Source organism: Ammospiza caudacuta, chromosome 3 (genome assembly GCF_027887145.1).
Source record: "Ammospiza caudacuta isolate bAmmCau1 chromosome 3, bAmmCau1.pri, whole genome shotgun sequence".
NCBI lineage: Eukaryota > Metazoa > Chordata > Aves > Passeriformes > Passerellidae > Ammospiza > Ammospiza caudacuta.
In genome coordinates, this window is record NC_080595.1 from 113,188,634 (window position 1) to 113,205,513 (window position 16,880).

At 41.8% G+C, this 16,880-nt stretch overlaps 1 protein-coding gene across 1 annotated transcript; it reads right to left on the reverse strand.

The window, feature by feature from the left end:
* Positions 1-524: 524 nt before the first annotated feature.
* Positions 525-6,807, reverse strand: LOC131555786 (zinc finger protein 845-like). The gene is made up of 3 exons (XM_058802023.1): positions 6,676-6,807; positions 5,848-6,450; positions 525-5,210 (listed from the first exon to the last, which is right to left on the reverse strand). Exons 1-3 carry the CDS (start codon positions 6,740-6,742, stop codon positions 2,569-2,571), a joined length of 3,312 nt encoding a protein of 1,103 aa, XP_058658006.1. The 5' UTR covers positions 6,743-6,807; the 3' UTR covers positions 525-2,568.
* Positions 6,808-16,880: the final 10,073 nt, after the last annotated feature.

Genomic DNA, 16,880 nt, shown 5'->3' on the forward strand with positions numbered 1-16,880 from the left:
CTTGTCAAGGCCAAGCCCTAACAAGCATTTGTGAGACCACAGTGTGGCCCAAACAGGAGAAGGCACCACCACATCACACAGGTCTGACTCCCCATTGTTCATTTATATCACCTCCAGTTTAATTTGTAATCATTTATTTAGCAGATGCACAGCAGGTGAGATGACAGCTTTTTGCTCAATTTGTCTTGTTACATTTCCCTGTTTTGTCCAAATTCAGGATATGTTCATGGAGAAAATTATGAAACTTCTTAGGTTTAATTAGGAAACTTCATATTATGATTTAGGAAAGGCTTTGATTTTTGTTTAAACTGCAGGAATAAAAAATATTACAGTTCTAGCTACCAAAAAAAAAAAAAATTTCAACAACAGCCCATGTCTTATTTGAAACTGAATATGCCTCAATCTTTAAATTTCACTGACTTAGACTGAGAATACCTTGGAAACCCCAAAAACCCAGTGCAGTGCATAAGGAACAGAAAGCAACATCAGGAGTCATTGAACTGCTTATTTTTATTAGAGGCAGTCGCTAGGAATAATTATTTTTATAAAATCAAGCTCTAACTGAAAGTACCTTCTTGTTCTTACTTAAAATTTGAAGAAACTTACATTTACAAACTCTTTCAAAAATTTATTGCAGATAATTTATCCCCCTAAACCAGGCTGTTTTCATCATTGTTGTACACCATGCTTTTAAACAAGTGCTCTATCAGATTTAGCCTTTCTAGTCTCACCTAATATAGAGGCTTACAAACCCTTCAGTATTTTTGTTTTCTCTTTGTACCATTTCTTTTCAAATCAATGACCAGAATTGTAATGTAACACAGGTAAAAACGCCTCCAAGCTTGAGTAACCATCAATATTTACCAGAAATGCTTTTCTTTCTTCATACAGGATAACATTCTTCTTCCTCACAACTGGATTAGGTGGCTCCAAGGTCTGAATCACTCATCTGTAACCACCATGGTTCAGGCACAGACACTGGTCTGACTTCACTGAAGCTGCAAAGAACTGGATCACTTGAATATCTCTGCTGATCTGGCCTTAAATACATTCATGTGTCCATGAGTTTCAACTCATTCTTGGAAAATTGTCCCCCAAATCACAGAATGGCTGCAGAGGGGTCTGGCAGACAAGCTCCTGCTCAGGCAGGGCCACCCAGAGCTGGTTGTCCAGGATTACATCCAGGTGGTTTTTAAATATCTGAAAAGAGGAGAACTCACTACCTCTCTGGGCAGCCCTTCCCAACCTGTGTCCAATGTTAGCAGAAAGTCTCTTATGTTACAAGACATCATCTGTATTTCTACAGAAGGACACACATCCAGAAGCAGAAGAAAAAAGTAGAGTTCCACATTTACATTCTCTAAATTAAACCACAGGTTTGTTCTGCTGCTCCATGGACTGAGCTGCAGCATTGGGACAGTTTGCACCAGGCCTTTGCTGTTGCCTTTCCTCACACAAGGGGATAACACAGTTATTAAAACCACTGACCACACTCAAAGAATTCCTAGCTCTGCATAACTCCAAAACAAACAAAGATTTGTCTAGATTTGAATATAAATTGGAAGCAGCATCCATCTGGGTTCACCATACCCTGCACCAACTGCTGCATAGTACAATGGTTCTTACACACAATATTTTAGACTAAAAGTAAAGTTCTTAAACTAATTTTAATTTCAGACACTGTGGAGGTCTTCAATGTAACTAAACAGCATTCACAATTATTATTAACAGAAGTTATTTGAAAAGTGTTTCATCTATTTTAACAAACAACACAGTAACTACCAACCTGAGTAAAGGTAAGGCATTTTGTACTACATTAACATTAGACATTCACATAAAATTGAAGATTTAAAGATTCCCAGTATAATAAAATAGATGTTTCTGGACATTACCATTTCTGTCAGACTACTCAAAAAATTATCAAAACTACAGACAAGGTAACAGATTAATGAACATCTTATATATACAGACACATGTTAAACATTTCAATGTCACAAGTACCCAGTGCTGACATGTGTATTTTGTTTCTGTAATTTGGTGAGATACCATTTTTTTTCCTCTTACAATTATTGCAAAAAGCACCTGGGAGTAAAGGAGGCAACTTTCAGCAGATGGGAGGTAGCATTTAGCCTCCAGATGCACTGGTAATTTTTATATGAAAAGTTATTACTACAGAATATAACATGCCCTTCCTTCCCTCCTGTTACACATTATTTCAATTAGAAAAGAGATTTTTTTTTTCTTATTAAATTTTTACAAGAAAATAAGTGGTGCAGAATAACTGTTTAAACACAGATGAACACTGGCCAAAATAACTGACCTCTACTGAAGCAGTTACTCAGGGATGAAAAAGTGTCACCAAGATCTTCAGCACAGCCTGTGCTAGAAGTGATGTTCCCAGAAACACCTGCAGCAAACCAGTACCCCAAGTGTCACTCTCCCAACCTAAATGCTGCATGCATCATTACCAACCATTGCTGTGAGCACAGCAAAGGAACATAAAGCCATGAAAAAACTCAGGACATGCAAACCTGCCCCAAACCAAGCACCAACTTCCAATTCTCAACCTCACATTCCAGCGTCGTGCTGCTGCTTATGCTTCTCCAGCAGTTTTTTGGTGGGCAGCACCACATTACACTTTGCACACCTGTGCTTCTTTTTGTGTGTTTTTATGTGCTTTTGGAAAGCTGCTTTATCCATGGTGGAGTACCTGCACCTCCTGCAGCGCAGCTTGAGGTGGGTCAGCCAGTGGCGCTTGAGGTGGCTGGAGGTGCGGAAGGCCAGCGAGCACTGCCCGCACTGGAACGGCTTCTCCCCCGTGTGGATCCTCAGGTGCAGCTTCAGGTTCCCGCTGTGGGTTGTGCAATAGCCACACTCCTCACACCTGTACGTCTTGACAGGCAGCTCCTCCTGCTCGTAGAAGCAGCCAGGAGAGGAGGTTCCCTCCCCGGTGTGAGAAGCCAGGTGCTGCTTCAAGGACAGCCATTTGTTGGTGGAGTAGTCACAGCTCATGCACTTGAAATGCCCCACGTTCAGATGTGTGAGTCTGTGTCTCTTGAGGTGACTGGAAGTGCGGAACTTCTTCTGACAGATGGGGCAGCTGTAGGGCCTCTCACCTGTGTGAGTTCTGATGTGGAGCTCCAGGTTGCTTAAAGTGGCAGTAGCATAGCTGCACTCTGAACACTGATATAGTAATGGCTGACTTTGTGCTTGCACATCATTTGCTGTGCCCCTCTGAACACCTTGCTGAACTCCCCAAACTTCTGACCCAAGCAAGAAGCTGTTTGAGCCTTTGCAGGAATCAAAATCCCTTTCTGGGTATGTGCCTCTCTGGATTTTACGATGCAATTCAAGTTTCTCTAAACACCTCTCTACAAAGAGGCAACTTCCCAACTCCTCTCCATTTTTCACATGAAGAAGGCTGTGTTTCTGCAAATGGTTTGATGTTTTAAATGTCTCATTGCACTCCTTACACGTGAATGGTCTCTCATCCGTATGTATCTTTAGGTGCAGCCTGAAGTTCTTAGGAACAGCAGTAGCATAACTGCAGTGCTGGCATCTGTATGTTTGGAATGTATTGAAATTAGAAGGATATGTATCCTCCAACTTTTCCACAAAGTTATGAAATGAAGCATTATCTTGCACTTGTGAATGAGAGGTCTCTGATTTGAAGAAAGACTCCTCTTTGTAAGTGACAGTGTCCATTTGGTAAGAGGTCTGAGGAACTTCTGATCTGTTTCCAGCAACAGCCAACCTGCTGCTTCCTTGGCTGTTTCCAAGGAATTTCTTTCCAGGACATATTTTCTTATTGTCCCACACATCACCTTCTTGCTCAAACTCCACTTCTGAAGCCAGGATTCCCCCAGCCAGACAATCATTTTCTCTACCAAAAAGAGAGTGAGAAACATGGCCCTGAGAATCACCATCAGCTTTGCCTACTGTGCTTGTACAGTATTTATTGCTCTGACTTGTGTAACCATTGGCCTTTAACTGTTCATGAAATTTCTTGTGAAAGCTGAGATGTCCTTTGGTGTAGAACACCAGGTTACATTCATCACATGTGTAATTCTTTGGAAGCTTTTCAGTTCTCTTTCTCCCACTCAGGCAGTTGGGTTGCTGTGCTTGGCACGTTTCTGTCTCTGCATGTGTCCTCCTGTGTCTCTCCAAGCCTGAGGTGCTGGTGAATGCTACCTGGCAGAGCTCACAGCAATATGCTTTATCCCCTGTGTGGACGTGGCTGTGCCTCACCATGCTTGCAAAATACAATGAGAAGAAGGTGCAGAACCTGCACTGGTAGAGCTTATAGCCAGCATGCCAGTACATGTGATTTAACAGGTAGGACAAGCTGCTGCAGGAGTAATCACACTGAGGGCACTGGTAAGGGGGTCTCTCCTTGTGTCCCTTCATGTGATGAATGAAACTCCTAGGACTGGATGAAACAAAGAAACAAATTCTGCAGGAAAAGCTAACTGGCACATCCAGAGGTGTAAAGTCCCTTTCAATTTTAATGAAAAATTTCTTGTATTTACTTTCTTTTTTCTTGGTCACAGATTTTCCTTCAGATACTTTCTGCCTCCCTTTTCTTGCACTTATTCTATTTTTTCTTGCCTTTTGCAACCTAGCAATCTTCTTATGAAATTTAAGGTGATTCTTAAGATTGAAAGAAAAGAAAAAAGTTTTTTTACAAAAGCAGCATTTATGTATTTTTTTATCTTTATGTGCTGAATAAATATGTTTCTTCAGGCGTGCACTGCATTTAAACACAGAACTACAAAACCTGCACTTGAAACTCGATCTTTCATTCTCCTTTGCAACACCAGATGTTTTAGGAAGAGGTGTGATGGTCACACCATCATTCAGCCACTTTAATCCTTCTTGCTGGCTCTGCAACTCTTCTGGGCTTGCCTGAGAAGAAACACCTTTTTGTTGCTGGTGTCTTTTCTTAGGGAATGGTGTTAACATCTTGTAAATATGCTCTTCAGTAGTATTTGGTTCAGCAGAAGCAGAAGCATTCATGTCAGGTTTCCCTACATCTTCTAGATTTTCCTTAAAAGTGGAACATTCATTAAGAAATGGATCAGGACAATTATAGGTAAATTTCTCTTCTTCTTTCAAGCCATGTTCCAAACGAGAACTCACAGCTTCATCTTCAAATTTGCTTATTTCCCTGTAATCAATTTCATCATCTCCATTCTTTGAGGAATCAGAATCTACAAGGAGATACAAAAAGTCACATTTCATACAATCACAAATATTCATTATTAATTCATAGTAATAATCCCAAATTGCCTAATGAGTTTCTTGTTCTTCATACCTTCTGTTTCCTTATTGTTTCCCTCTCTCCATTTTTTCCCTAATGCCTCTCTTCAAGCTCCCCTCTGCCCCCAACACTGAAATGTTGCTCCTTGTTAGAAGCCACCTTCTCTCCTACTTTATATTTTTACTCAAGACTCTGAATTTAAAAAGACAACACCACATCCAGAACATCTTCATGGCAGAATTCCTATCAAAGTACTAACACCAAGCTTTTCTAATGCTCCATTCTCACAAATACCAGGCTTTTTTGGCATTTTTATTTTGGGAACATTTCCCTGATGAAAGGACACCCTTGTTCTCATTGGAGGAGAATGACAAAATTTTGTCGTTTCACTGCTTTTCACAGGAGTGTGTGACAGAACTGAGCATACTCCAGGCAATATTCTCCTTCTGTTGCATTTATGAATCTAATTCAAAATGCTTACTCTAAAAGAAATTGGTTTCTTAGCTTTTCTATATAATTTTTTATTTCAAAAATTTGAGGTTTACCATATTTCTTAAATTCTTGCAACAATCTTATTAATATATTACCTTCCATTTTAACAATTATCTCAAATTCCTTGTGAAGTTCTGCTTGTGTCTCTGGACAGCCATCCAAAAGAGCATTTGTAATACTGACAGGCTCTTCTTCATCTTTGGGTACCACTTGCAATGTCTCCACAGTGTCAGCTCTGTCATTGTCAGCAGAGGAGAGGAGAGGAGGAATCTTCTGAAAGCCATCATTATCAGCACAATCTTCTCCATCACTGTATTTCACTATCTCTGGAAGCTCTGTTTTGCAAGGAGATGTAGGTAAGATGCAATCTGGACCACATTTATCCGAGTCTGCATCATGGACATCACTTAAAGATAATTTCGATGTGTTACACACACTCTCAGCAAGCCATTTCTCTTCAGAGTACTCAATACAATTATCTTCATTTGAAACAGTCTTGTTTGCATCCCAATTGCCTACACTGCTGCTGTCATTTGAAGGCTCCACTTCGTTTTTTAGACAAATGTTGTTGTTTAATTTAAACTCCTGCTCCACCTCGGGAATGGACGCTTCGTGGTCCTTATCATCATCCTCGAGAAAATCCTCATCGCTCAGCACCAAGATAGTGATTGGCAGCACAATCTCAAACACCTCGGGCTCTGCGAGGAGAAACAGACAAAAATATCGCAATTCCCAAAAAAACAAAACCCCGAAACACCCAACGGCACCGCGTCCACCATAATCCGCACGCATGCCCAATGCGCATGCCCCGGCGGGCCCGCCAGGTGCCCCCGTTCCCGCCGTCCCCACTTTCCGCGGTCCCTCGGGCACCGCTGCTGCCGCGGGAGCCGCGCTGGGTCCGTGCCCAAGCCAGCATCACCTACCGCTGTCCGCGGCCGGCGGCGGGATCCCCTCCGCGCCCGCCTCCGCCACTCCCGGCTCCGTCGGCATCTCCGGGCCGCAGCGTCGCGGGCCTCGAACCAGCGGCCGGGCGCGCCTGCGCAGGGGGCGGGGGCGGCGCTTCCCGGCTGCGGGGGGAGGCGGGGGCGCGGCCTCAGCAATGTGTGGGCTGGGACCCGGGACTTTGAAATACGCGTTAGAATTCAGTTTTCAACGTGCTCATAAGTGGTTTAAAAACTCCGTTTATTCACCCACCTGGGCCAGGGAGCCCCCAGCCCTGGGCAGAATTATTCGAATGCTCCGCGAAACCTATTCCCGGTTTAAGCGGTTTTGATGGGTTGTTACTTCTTTTCCTGTAAAATTAGATCTCAGCTAATACCGATCATACTCTTAAGATCGGAATTGTGCCAACAATAAGGTACTCCCTTGCTGGGTACAGAAAGAATCACAACATGATTGCAGACAGGGATCACAAAATTCATGGGAACATAAAAGAGCACCTTTACTTTCATCCTGTTCTCCTTGGCTGTTCGGGCTGAAAGTGGAGAATATATGAACCTGTGTGCAGATATATTTACATTATAGAGATGTAGGTCTTTATATACATCTATAAATTTATGTACATGCAGGGTGTCCCAGCCCATGACAGAGTGGCTGGAATGAGGTGGTCTGTGAGGTCCCTTCCAACAAAAAACTTTCTGTAATTCTGTGACTTGCGGCTGGAAGGGACCTTTGGAGATCATCCAGTCCAAACCCCCTGGCAAGGCAGGGTCACCTGGAGCAGCTGAACATAGGTGGGTTTGGAATATCTCCAGAGAAGGACAATTCACAAAATCCCAGGGCAGCCCACTCCAGTGCTCTGTCACCATTAACGTAAAGAAGCTCTTCCTCACGTCTAGGTGGAACTTGTGTTTAATTTTACAGCCACTTCTCCTTGTCCAATTGCTGGGCACAACTGTAAAGAGGCTGGCACCATTCCCGTGGCACCTGTCTTGGAGATACTTGCACAGATTGTTGAGATCCCCTCTCAATCTTCTCTCCACAGACTAACCAGCCCAGTTCCTGCAGTCTCTCCCCATGAGAGATGCTCCAGAGGCCTCATCATCTCTGTGGCCTCTCCAGTATCTCCTTGTCCTGCCATCCCAGAGATCCCCCCAGCTCCTAGCACCCCGTTCCTGACAGAATTTTATCCCCATCCCCAGCTGTGATCCCACATTCTGCACTGCTAGAGGATTCCCAGTTTCCATTTTCCAGACTCAGCACTCAGTAGTGGTGTCTCCAGAAGAGAGTGGAATGTTTTGCCACTCCAATGAGAGGAATTTTCCCTATTCCCTGTCTTCTTCCCCCAATAAAAATTGTGGAACCAATTATCTGCCTTAATTTCAGAGCCTTGCACTTCTTGTATATGGAGCAGCACCCATTTATAAGAACATTTGTTCAGTTTGTGAAATTTAGGTGGCATCTTTTTATCTTCAAATAGAACTGATGAAGCCTCAAGGGAGGAGGATTTCCAAAATCCTCCTAACTAGGAGTATTAAATTAGGAACAGATGAGAGGAATATTGGCTTCTGTGTTTCAGCTCTGAGGGAATTTGGGATTCTCTACAGAGTTGAGACTTGTTGATGCTCCAAGGTGAGTGAAACAGATGCTGGGGTGAGCAGCATGTCTTGTGTAGACTTTTTGCTGCCCGAGCAAGCCACAACATGTGAAAAAACCAAAGTAAAAAGGTCTCCTCCTGGCAGAACTGAGTCTCCCCCACAAGATGGCTCTGCAGCCACAGGCTCTGCAAGGGAAGAACCTGGAAATACTGGTTATTTTTCTCTTTTAAAAGCCCTAACTTTAAAATAATCTCCTTTGAAAGATATCCGCCTCACTAGAAAACCTGCAAAATTCTGTGAAAACTTTACAAATATGTCAATCCAAGCCTTTTTTTTTCAAAAGTGACTCTTTCTACTCTTTTTCTTAAAGGAGCAGACTATTTCTCTTAGCCTACTACTTCGTGATGCCATCATGCAATGAACAAAGTGACCATGAAATGGCTGAGGAATTAATCTGCTCAATCTGGGCTTCATCTTCTTCATTTCAAGCCCTTTGCACAAAACTATGTTTTGCAAATTCAACTTGCAATGGAGTGATCTGAACCTCCTTGCAACTGTGCTTATGCCCACACTCCTGCATGAAAAAAGTTTTAGAAAGTATCTTGTAAGGAATAGGATGGGGGGAAATGGCTTTAAGATGAAAGAGGGTGGATTTAGGATGGGTATTAGGGAAAAAAAATCTTCTCTCTAATGGTGGTGAGGCCCTGGCAGAGGTTTCCCAGAGAAGCTGTGGCTGCCCCTGAATCCCTGGAAGTTTTCCAGACCAGGCTGGACAGGATTTGGAGCAACCTGGGATAGTGGAAGGTGTCCCTGCCCATGGCAGGGACTGGAATGAGATAACACTTAAGGTTTCTTCCAACCCAAACCATTCTGTGATTTTGTGAAATATTAGATACTATGAGAAATTGAAGCAACCGAAATAAATTGTGATTATTTGAAGTGTGGATTTTTGCCATTTTTATGGCCAGAATGGTGGCACAGAGTTTTACCTCAACTAACATAAGATATTGACCTACAAAGTGTAACTTGAGAGTGTAGTCACTGCAAGTGGTTTTTATCCTCTTGCATTTAATCCTGTAGGTTGGAAAGGCCTGTGCCAGTAATTTTGTAAGGTCTTGCATCAGTGTCCTTCACTTTACAAGCCTGGGCACATAACAGAAAGTCAAGCAGGAAATATTAAACAAAAGGCCTGAAAGTTGAGGGCTAAAAGATAATGTCACTTTTAGACCAGGGAGAGTCAGAGAATTGTTCCTGGGAAACTTTCATTGTGTAGGTGCATAGTGTAAGTGCATTTGGTCTGGCAGTAAGAGAAGTGGTAGCTGAATACAAATCCATCTGGAAAAGCATAGAAAATGGTCTGGATAATTTGAAAATGAAGTTATTGATCAATATCAGCTAATATAAAGAGGGAAATATCTCCAGAAGGATTGCTCAGCCCAGATGTTGCAGTAACAAATCAAGGCTTAGTAACTAAATGGATTCTTTTACTGTAAAACCTGCTGGTTTGTTTTTCTCTTTCTCACACTGCCATTGACTCTTTTATTTTGTCCCTTTTTGAAAACAGCTCCACTGAAGTCTGCTCCAGAGGGAAGAGAAGAAAACACATTGGTGAGGACAAAGAGCTGAGCAGCACTTAGGCACAGAGCCTTCTCACACCAAATGTCCACAGAGAGAGGCAGCTGAGGATTGAGAGTCACACAAAATCCCAGCACACTCTTCTCTCCAATACCTTCTGCCCCAAGAAGATCTCCTTATCACTAAGTTCACCTTGAACTTGTGGAAACTGCAAGACTAGGAAAAAAATTCAGTCTTATGCTTAGGGCACAGGAGCCAGGAAGTTTGATTTCAATTCCTGTTTTTTCTGCAGGTTTGTGAAAATCCCTATTGTTTGCAGAGTGTTTCAAGGTCTTCACTTTGCTATAAGAGAACAGAGCAGTGCTCTTAGATGTTTTCAGCTCTCAGTGTTGGAAGCAGAGTTTGATTTATTGCCGTACGCAGCATTTCCCTTAATCTGGAGGCAAATATATCTGAGGTAGAACTCAGGAAAACCTGGGAATATAGAGTCTTTTCTCTGGCAAATTGAGCATGGTCCATTCTACTAATTTTGCTCTTTTTCTCTTCATAGAATCATGGAATAGTTTAAGATTGAAGCATCTTTTAGAGGTCATTGACTCCAACTCCACTGCCATGGACAGGGACACTTTCCACTAGACCAGGTTCCAAGTCCCCTCCATCCTGGCCTTGAACAATTCCAGGGATGGGGAAGTTCTCTTGTGCCTTTCTGATGTGAAAGACAGAGAACTTCTGAATCAAAAATGACTGGCTTTTATGAGGCCACACCAATCTGAACAAAGTTAGCCCAAAACTGAGTTCTGGAATCTGTTGCCATTTCAGAGAGAAACAAATGTGGCAAGAGAAATTTCAATTTGAAAGTTTCAGCATAGCAAGACCTCATTGTGGAAAGTGTGAAGAAATCTTAATAGAGGGTGTTAGTGCCTCTGCTTTCTGGAATAATTCGAAAACTAAACATTAAAATACTGACAGTAACAGAGGGTAATGATCCATTGCTTGTCAAAAATAATATGTAGGAAAAGGTCAGCTCTTTGGGGAAGCAAGTGCCTCTGGATTGACTAGGTTAATCATAAAAATAAGTGTATTGCTGCCAGATTGCCAGTTGCTGGGTAACCCACAGGTGCAGGGAAGGATGTTTGCTTAGTGGCAGGAATTTAATATTTCACCATCTGGGTGAGGTTTTCTTCACTGGAGCATGTAAGATTTTTATTCTGACAATGCAGTCTGCCTGCTCTATTTGACCAGCTAATGTGTCTCTATACTCCATTGATAATATTGGCTGCAAGCTTAATTCAGTTGTGTGAATGTGAGTAACAATAAAAGTTCTCTATTTAGTTTTTCTGTATCCCTAATGGACTTAAATTAACTTTAAAAACACATCCGCACCAGATAAGATAAAATAGCATCATTAGTTTGTGGAAAAGGTGCTTCCTTGGCTCAAGGTTTGAGATCAACCTGAAAACATGATAATTTTTATTTTTTTTTCAGAGCAAGGCAAAGGTGCCTCAGTCAAAACAGAGAATGTTCTATTTACTTTTAACTGGATGTTAATTGATTGTTTAGCTGTTTTTTCACATGGTTTTTAGCATTAAATTCTTCCCTCTGACAATGGTGAGGCCCAGGCACAGGTTGTCCAAAGAAGCTGTGGCTGCCACATCCCTGGAAGTGTTCAAGGCCAGGCTGGACAGGGCTTGGAGCAATCTGGGATAGTGGAAGGTTTCCCTGTCCATGGCAGGAGCTGAAACAAGATGAGCTTTCAAGTCCCTTCAACCCAAACCTTTTATGACTCAATGATTTTGTGTGGCAGGGCTTTTCTGCAGGTTGGAGGCCTATTGGTGTGATCTGGTCATGCCCTATTGTGAATTCCTGTTCCTCTCCCAAACTGAGTGATTAGGGACACCTTCCATAGCCAGGTGACTCTGACTTGGATCCAGGCAAACAAAATTTCCAGGTACAGTTTAGGAGTTAGCATGGGCCAGGGCTGATTTCCCAGAACAGAAATAAACAGAAGGAATGAGCAGAGAAGATTAATGCCTGTACAAAATCAGATGAGAACCTCTGGCACTCATGATGCCATCTAGAAAGATGTTTGCTATGTCATGCAAGTAACTTTTTGTTTGTGTGTTTCAAAAGATTTCTTAAAAAATCCTCCCCAAACTGAACTATATGGTGATCAGATGTAATTTATGGAATTATAGTCAGTGTGGTTACTTGTCTGCAGCTGGGAGGAGTCTTTCAGCTAAAAGCAAAATAGATGAATAGACTTCCAACTGATTTTCAACTTTGTTTTATATTCTGCAACTGCTTCTAAATCCCAGCAGAAATCAACAAGATTATTCATGCTGACAAGATTGAAAATGATGAAAAATTATGGGAAAGGAGAAGCCAAAGATTTTGTGTTTGCAACCTTTTCCTCAGCTAAACATGTCAGATCCCTCCTAGCTCATTTTTGTATTTTCCTTCCAGATTAGATTATTCCATTTTTAGGTACTTTTTGCACTTTTAGCATGCGCAAAACAATTTTTTCCCCCTGTAGTTTTGCCTTGCTTAAGTGGCATTTGCACAGCACATTGGAAGTGATTGAGACATTCACCAAGTGGTATGGATTTGTCATTAAAGTAGGATCAGTACCAGGGTGACTGAGCAGTCTAAAGAAATTATATTTTTATTTTCCTGGTGAGGGTGGTGAGGCCCTGGCACAGCTTGCCCAGAGAATCTGTGGCAGCCCCTTCCCTGGAAGTGTTCCAGGCCAGATTGGACAGTGCTTGGAGCAACATGGGATAGTGGCAGGTGTTTCTACCTTCAGAAATCTCATTCCTTGTCTGTATTCACTCCTTATCAGTATTTCTTTATAGAATATTTAAAAACCAGAAGTACAGATCTTCCCCAAACAGGTTGGCATTCCCTGACAGATGCTATGAATCCATATATCTCAGATATGTCTGTTAAGTTCACAAAATGCTCTGAGATTTCAAAATACAGCTATTATGGCAATAACCATTGTTATTCTTGTTTTTAATAGGTGCTGACAGTCAGAAATATTTTGAGGTAAGTGCTAAGTTAGAAGCTGTGATTCTGAATAGAGTTTTTCAAATACTCAAGGGGTCTGTTATGTTTGAGGTAATTTGTCTGGACTGTCATCCCAGAAACATCTGGTGGAAGGGGATCAGACTGGCACAACAAAGACTGGCAGTGGTGCTTACATGTCCTCTTGTGGAGCCTCTTTATGGGTTTGGTTGTGTTAAAGATTTTGAACACTTTGCTCAAGAACACTGAATTTTCTTGAGCTGTCTGAAACTCAACATTTCTATTTCATGGCAAATGTCAAAGTTTCAAAGTATGTTTTTATTCTCGGTGTGAACATACCCACAAGTATAAAACCTTTCCTGCCCAAATATATATAGAGAAACTTCACTTGAAAATTAAATTACTAGTTCAAAGCTTATTTTGTTTTGTTTCTAATCTTAGGATGAGGTGTTGGTGCATGTCTGAAGAAGGACAATAGAACTGGGGCAGGCTCTGGAGCACAGGTCTGATGAGGAGCAGCTGAGGCAGCTGGGAAAAGGGTTCAGGCTGGGGAAGAGGAGGCTCAGGGGGGACCTTCTCACTTTCTACAACTCCCTGACAGGAGGGGACAGCCAGGTGGAAGTTGGGCTCTACTCCCAAGGAAAAAGTGATAGCATAAGAGGAAATGGCATCAAGTTGCACTAGGGGAAGTTTAGATTAGATATTAGGAAAAAAATCTTTATTAAATGGGTTATCAGTTATTGGAACAGGCTGCCCAGGGCAGTGGTAGAGTCACCATCCCTGGAGGAATTTAAAAAACATGTAGCTATGGCACATGGGGACATAGTTTAGTGACAGTCTGGGCAGTGGTGGCTGAATTATTGCATTCAATGATCTTAGAGCTTTTTTCTACCCTAAACAATTCTGTGATTCAATTATTCTCTCCTGACACAGCAGTTCTGATGGCTCAGGACATGGCCCAGCTCATCACTCTGTATCCTGTCAGGATAAGAACCAGGTAAGGATGCTATTGCTGGGCTACCACATGGGCAGTTTCTAGTGGATTAAATTCATCAGCAATTACCTTATTTTAGGTGGCTTTTTTTGGGTCATGACTACACTGGAGCTTGGTGGCCAAGTTCCTGATTTGGAGAGGGACTTTCTACAGCCAAAAATGTGGAGTCCAAGTCAGTCTTAAATTAGATTCCTCTACTTAGACAAGTGATGTCCTGTCTCCACTGCCTGTATTGAGTCATTCTCCACTAAGCATAATGGGAGTCTGGACTGCTGTAGCCATGTCCATTTAGGTTGGAAGTTGTTGCTGAATTTCTCCCTGTTCTGTTCACCAGTGGGATGAGAGCTTTCTGGGAACTCATTAGTGGCAATAACTTGAAGCTTCTTGTCCATTTATTGTTATTATATTTATAAAATGCATAATACCATTTTGGGCCTGTGATCCAGAACATGTAACCAGAGCAGGGTACATCAAAGTCTTTCTTGTCACTGGAATATTTTTTAGTTGATAATATAAAATCCTATTGAGACAAAGCTCTGTAATTCATGCAAGACAACTCAAAACCAACTGGGTTCATCTGAACCTGTCTCCATTAGGATCTTGTGTTGACTTTGCTGTTGGATTTAGCAATCAGCTATAAAAGACAACACTTTCAAAGCCAGTCTAATGAAGATACTTAGACTGATATTCTTCCAACCACATGTTTGAATCTGAGAAAATTACTTCAGGTTTTATTCACTTTATTGTTGATGGGAAGAAGCAGGAATTTAGATGTGAGTCATCTGACCTATTTTAGATGTCCACTTAGGAGTGATGAGTTGCAGATGAAATGCTGATTTCCCCCCATTGAGTACTAGAGGCCAGAGGGGGATTAGGTGAGATGCAGGTGACGTGACTGATGGGATTGGAGAACTCATCCCCTCCTCACTTCAGGGTACAATGTTTGGCCTTTTCAGCAATAGGTTTATCACCCTGCAAAAGCCATGGCTGATATGGGGTCTCTCCCAGGATGAGTCTGCATGGAGATGAGACCAGACACTGGAGCTGGAGCTCCATTTCCACTTGGGAATGATTCACTGAAGTCAAAGGGAATCTTTCCACTGGCTTCAATGGGCTTTGCAAACCCCAGAGTTTCAGCATACATTAATTTAGCAGCTGGGTGCCACAATTTAAGATAACATCATTCTCCTGGGTTTTATTATCAATGTTTTGTCAAAGGTCAGCACTCACAGCAGAGCTGGCAGACCAAAGTTAGCCACAGACTAATACAGAAGTTCACTTGGTCATAAAGGCTGTGCCTGTGCTACTCCTAACAGAATATTCTTCCCTTGGTACCTGAGTCTCCTCTGCTTTGATGATCTACTCCATAGTCTTCATCATCATAGAAATCCATACTTAATCCCTTTGTCCATCTCCTCCAAGGCTGCCAGTGGTCTGTGGTTTACAAAGAACAGCTTCCCCATCCAATCCCCACTCCCTGACGTGTAATCTCTGTCCTTTCAGCCTCTGACCACCTTCAAGCTGCATCTCAGTAGCAAGTCTGGTGAATTAAACAAATCATCTCTGACAAAGAGGGGGCTGAAAGTACTTTTGATAAGAATTGAAGATAAACAAAAAAAATTGGGGTAAAAACTGGATGTTCTTCCTTTTTGCCAGGCAGGCAGAGATATTGCTTTTTTGAAGGAAAACTATTAAGAAAAAATTCAGTATTGAGTTGTATAACTGAAGCTTGAAACTTCATTAATTAATAATTAAATAACTTGAAAAGTTATTATAGTTTTTGGGGTAAGTGAAGACTTCGGAGAGAAAACGGAAGAGTTTAAGTATTTGTCTTATTTTTGTGGCATTGTTGGGTGCTTTTGCAATACTTATACTTTTACTCGCCCCACTGCCCCGACATCCTTTTCAGCATCTGGGAAAAATTATTCTTTTGGAGTCCACAGAGTGCTTCAGAGAACACACTACTGCCTTACAGAAAAGCCTTACAGGTACCTACAATTTTCTGCACCAAAAGAGGGGAAACTCATGTTCATGTGTTGTCTAGGTCAGTGTGATGTGACTTTCACAGCCAAACTCAGATCATCCAAATGCTAATAACATCATTGTTCTGGTCATGTTTCTACAGGAAGGAAATGGTAATTAAAAACCTTTGGGAAAATAATATTAAAGTTGGACAGCTAAAATACTTTGTTTTGTTTTAAATAGCAAGCCAGCTTCATAACCACTGCATGCTCTGAGGAGTTTCAGTTTTGGCAGTAATGGAAACAAGGGGAATGTAACACAGTTGAAAGCCTTAACTCAAGATTTGAGACCATATGTTCCAGTTCATTCTTTATTACAGGTTTCTTGTATTTCTTAGAATGTCTGTCAGGGTAGGATTAAAATCAACCAAATTTAGCCTCCTCAAATTAGGTGGTTTATTTAAGTCGCCTCTCTGGGCTCTCTGTAATCCCAGAAAGGTTTGGGTTGGATGGGACCATAAAGATCATCTTGTGCCACCCCTACCATGGGGAGACACCTTCCAATATCCTAGGCTGCTCTAGCCTGGCCTTGAGCACTTCCAGGGATCCAGGGACAGCCACAGATTTTCTGGGAAACTGTTCCAGGGCCTCACCACCCTCACAGTGAATAATGATGGTATTCTTTTTATTATTATTATCATTGTTATTGCTATTATTGCTATTAAATTTAATGTCAGTAGGCACTTCCGAATAACAACTGATCTCATCCAGAGAAGGTATTGGTATTTCTCCACCAAGAGTGTCTTTCACTTCAGTGATCTTTCACTATTGACTCCAGGGGAAGTTTGGATGACCAGTTTCAACCAGATCTGTAACTTTTGCATGGTTTTATTTAGCTGAAATACATTCTCTGGTGAAGTTAGGGCTATAAAATCTATTTAAGTACATGTGACAGATTTTAATATAATCAGTTACAAGCCAATAAATGTTTGCTTCAAATGTTCGGGTTATAAAAACCATTTCAACATCTGTGACAG

Excerpts from the sequence above, each read along its gene's own strand:
- LOC131555786 (XM_058802023.1), bottom strand. The coding sequence starts at position 6,742 with ATGCCGACGGAGCCGGGAGTGGCGGAGGCGGGCGCGGAGGGGATCCCG. Across the intron at positions 6,451-6,675 it reads GCCGCCGGCCGCGGACAGCG|AGCCCGAGGTGTTTGAGATT; the intron begins GTAGGTGATGCT and ends TTCTCCTCGCAG. Across the intron at positions 5,211-5,847 it reads GATAATTGTTAAAATGGAAG|ATTCTGATTCCTCAAAGAAT; the intron begins GTAATATATTAA and ends ATCTCCTTGTAG.